The following is a 2422-nucleotide window of genomic DNA, read 5'->3' as shown; positions in this document are numbered from 1 at the left end:
TCAGACCCCGTCCTCGAGGGTCGGAGAAGTCGGTCCACCGATTGGAGAGGAGGCCACTGCGGCCCAAGTTCCCTTTCGGGGCTCGGTGGGACCAGGGCTAGATCGGGTCCACAAAGGCCCCCCTCACATGACCGTGTGTCAGGAAAGAAGAGGAACCGCTCATGTAGGACGGGCACCGCCCTTTGGTCCAACCTGTCCCGCCAGAGCTGAACTTACAGGGTGCCCAGGCCTGGAAAGGGCCACTCTCAGCTCCCGGTTCACCCGTAGAGCAGGCCCCAGTCATTGCAAACGCTGGACTCTTCTGAGTTGACTCCTAAAGGAACCACTCACTCAGTGAACACCTGGGCAGTGGGCTCGGGCTTTCAAGTGTTTTATCTCCCTTAGAAGCTCACAATCATCATGTAAGATAGGGGTTATTCCCATTTACTGGTAAGAAAACTAAAGTTCAGAGAGGTTAAAGGCACACACTAAAGTCATACAATTCGGAAAAAGATGGAGCAAAGATTTGAACCCAGTCTCACCTTTTCTGCCTTTCTTAAGCCAGGGCCACACTCTGCTCCTTCAGCTCTCAGTCTGCTTTGGAATTTCCCATTGTCCTGAACTCAGCGGACAGAATATCAGTACTGTCCTACCTTCTACTGATACCTTGTGCTTCAAAGCTTCATTTCCTGTCCCGGATTAAAAGCAGTAGTTTCAAGCTGTGGGTGCAGGCATGTCCTTTAATCCAGGAGGTGACCTGGTAACTAGAGTTGAGAGCGCCAGCCCTTTGTTCTTTCCCACACCCCTTCTCTGGAGCCCCTATGCCAAGTGCCAGGAACAAACCTCTCCTGCCTGTTTTCCCCTAAACAGCCCAGCCCTGAGCTGCTGGCTGAGACTGGTTCCTTTTGCCTGGGGTATGATCAGCTCTGCCCCAGGAGGCTGATCTCTAAGCAGTCTGGTAAAGTGACTCAAGTTGTCATGAGAGAAGGACAAATTTTACTTCAAGATCTTTTCAAGTTTCCAACCAAAAGGGACCTCTGAAATCATCAAATCTAACCTGCCTTAGTGTCTGGTAAAGAATAACTACTCTGTAAACAGCTTTTATTTTTTAATAGTAAATAGTTTTTAGTGAGTAAATAAATTAATGAATGTGTGGGTGATCACAAGAAACTAAGAGCCCAGTGCCAGGTTCCTTCTGTGTGGAAAGTATGATTCCTTCATTGCTGATTTTCCTCTTCCTATGCTCTGTTCCTGGCTCAGGCCAAACTTCCCCTCTGATCCACCCCCTGCCCTTATCAGCATAGACCATGAGTGGTCCGAACAATGCCTTCCCCCCTTAAAAATTTTTATGGGGACTTCCCTGGCAGTCCAGTGGTTAAGACTCTATGCTTCCACAGTAGGGGGCATGGATTCGATCCCTGTTTGGGATACTAAGATCCCATGTGCCACGTGGTGTGGTACAAAAAATTTTTTTGTGTGTTTAGAAATTTAATCTGTTTCCTTTTGAAAAGTTAACATGTTCATGTAGTTTACAAATTAATCTTTAAAAGATCTACACATTGAGAAGTCACACTCTCAACCCCTCACCTCTTCTACTTCATTACTTCCTTCACCATGTATTTTTTTTCCATATCTTTCTGCTTTTTTCTTTATGCAGATACAAAGAGACTGGCATATATATATATATATAGTCTTGTCCTCGCCCATCCTTACCTGAAGGCAGCATAAGGAACGCACCAGCACGCACCCTCATCTTATTAGCAGATCATTTGGGAGTCTTCCAGGTGACGGGGGTGGGGGTGGAGTAGAAGCCATGCCCTTAGCTTTTGAATGAAATGGACTCTAAACAGAGTGGAGAGTTTAGTGTAGCACCTTTTTCTCTTGTCCACTGCGCTCTCTGGATTAAGCCCATTCCATCTGTGGCCACCAACTCAGAGTGGGCCGCCCTGGACTCCCTTCTCATTTCTCCCTCCAGGCAGTTTCTAAACCGGGATGACATCGGCATCATCCTTATCAACCAGTACATTGCAGAGATGGTGCGGCACGCCCTTGACGCCCACCAGCGCTCCATTCCGGCTGTACTGGAGATCCCGTCCAAGGAGCACCCGTATGATGCTGCCAAGGACTCCATCCTGCGCAGGGCCAGGGGCATGTTCACGGCTGAAGACCTGCGCTAGAGGACTCCCCTCCGCCTTGCGGCCTCTCCCTGGGCTTGCCATCAGCCCTTCTCTAAGATCTTAGCCTCTGAGTTCCAATTCCCTGCCCCTTCCCATTCTACTGAGAGGCACCAGAGCTGGGGTGCTTCCAGTTGCTGGGGCTCTGCCATTAAAATTAAGGCTGGTTGGGATACAGGAAACCTGAGTGTCTTCTCTCCACTGCCTCTTCCCTGTGCTGTCATTGTTGATGTTAAATTAAAATAACATTCTTGCTTCTCTCCAAAAAA

At 48.6% G+C, this 2422-nt stretch overlaps 1 protein-coding gene across 1 annotated transcript in view; it reads left to right on the top strand.

Annotated features, from left to right (window-relative positions):
- ATP6V1F (ATPase, H+ transporting, lysosomal 14kDa, V1 subunit F) overlaps nt 1–2413 on the top strand; it is a 3246-nt gene extending 833 nt beyond the window's left edge. The window contains exon 2 of the mRNA XM_010831701.1: nt 1955–2413. Within this exon, the coding sequence (XP_010830003.1) occupies nt 1955–2156 (202 nt within the window). The 3' untranslated portion in view covers nt 2157–2413. The remainder of the gene's footprint in view (nt 1–1954) is intronic.
- The last annotated feature ends 9 nt before the right edge of the window (nt 2414–2422 follow it).

Source organism: Bison bison, unplaced genomic scaffold (assembly GCF_000754665.1).
Source record: "Bison bison bison isolate TAMUID 2011002044 unplaced genomic scaffold, Bison_UMD1.0 scf7180017864530, whole genome shotgun sequence".
In the NCBI taxonomy this organism is placed as follows: Eukaryota; Metazoa; Chordata; class Mammalia; order Artiodactyla; family Bovidae; genus Bison; species Bison bison.
Note: the sequence above shows the minus strand (reverse complement) of the source record. Positions and strands in the feature narration are given on the sequence as shown.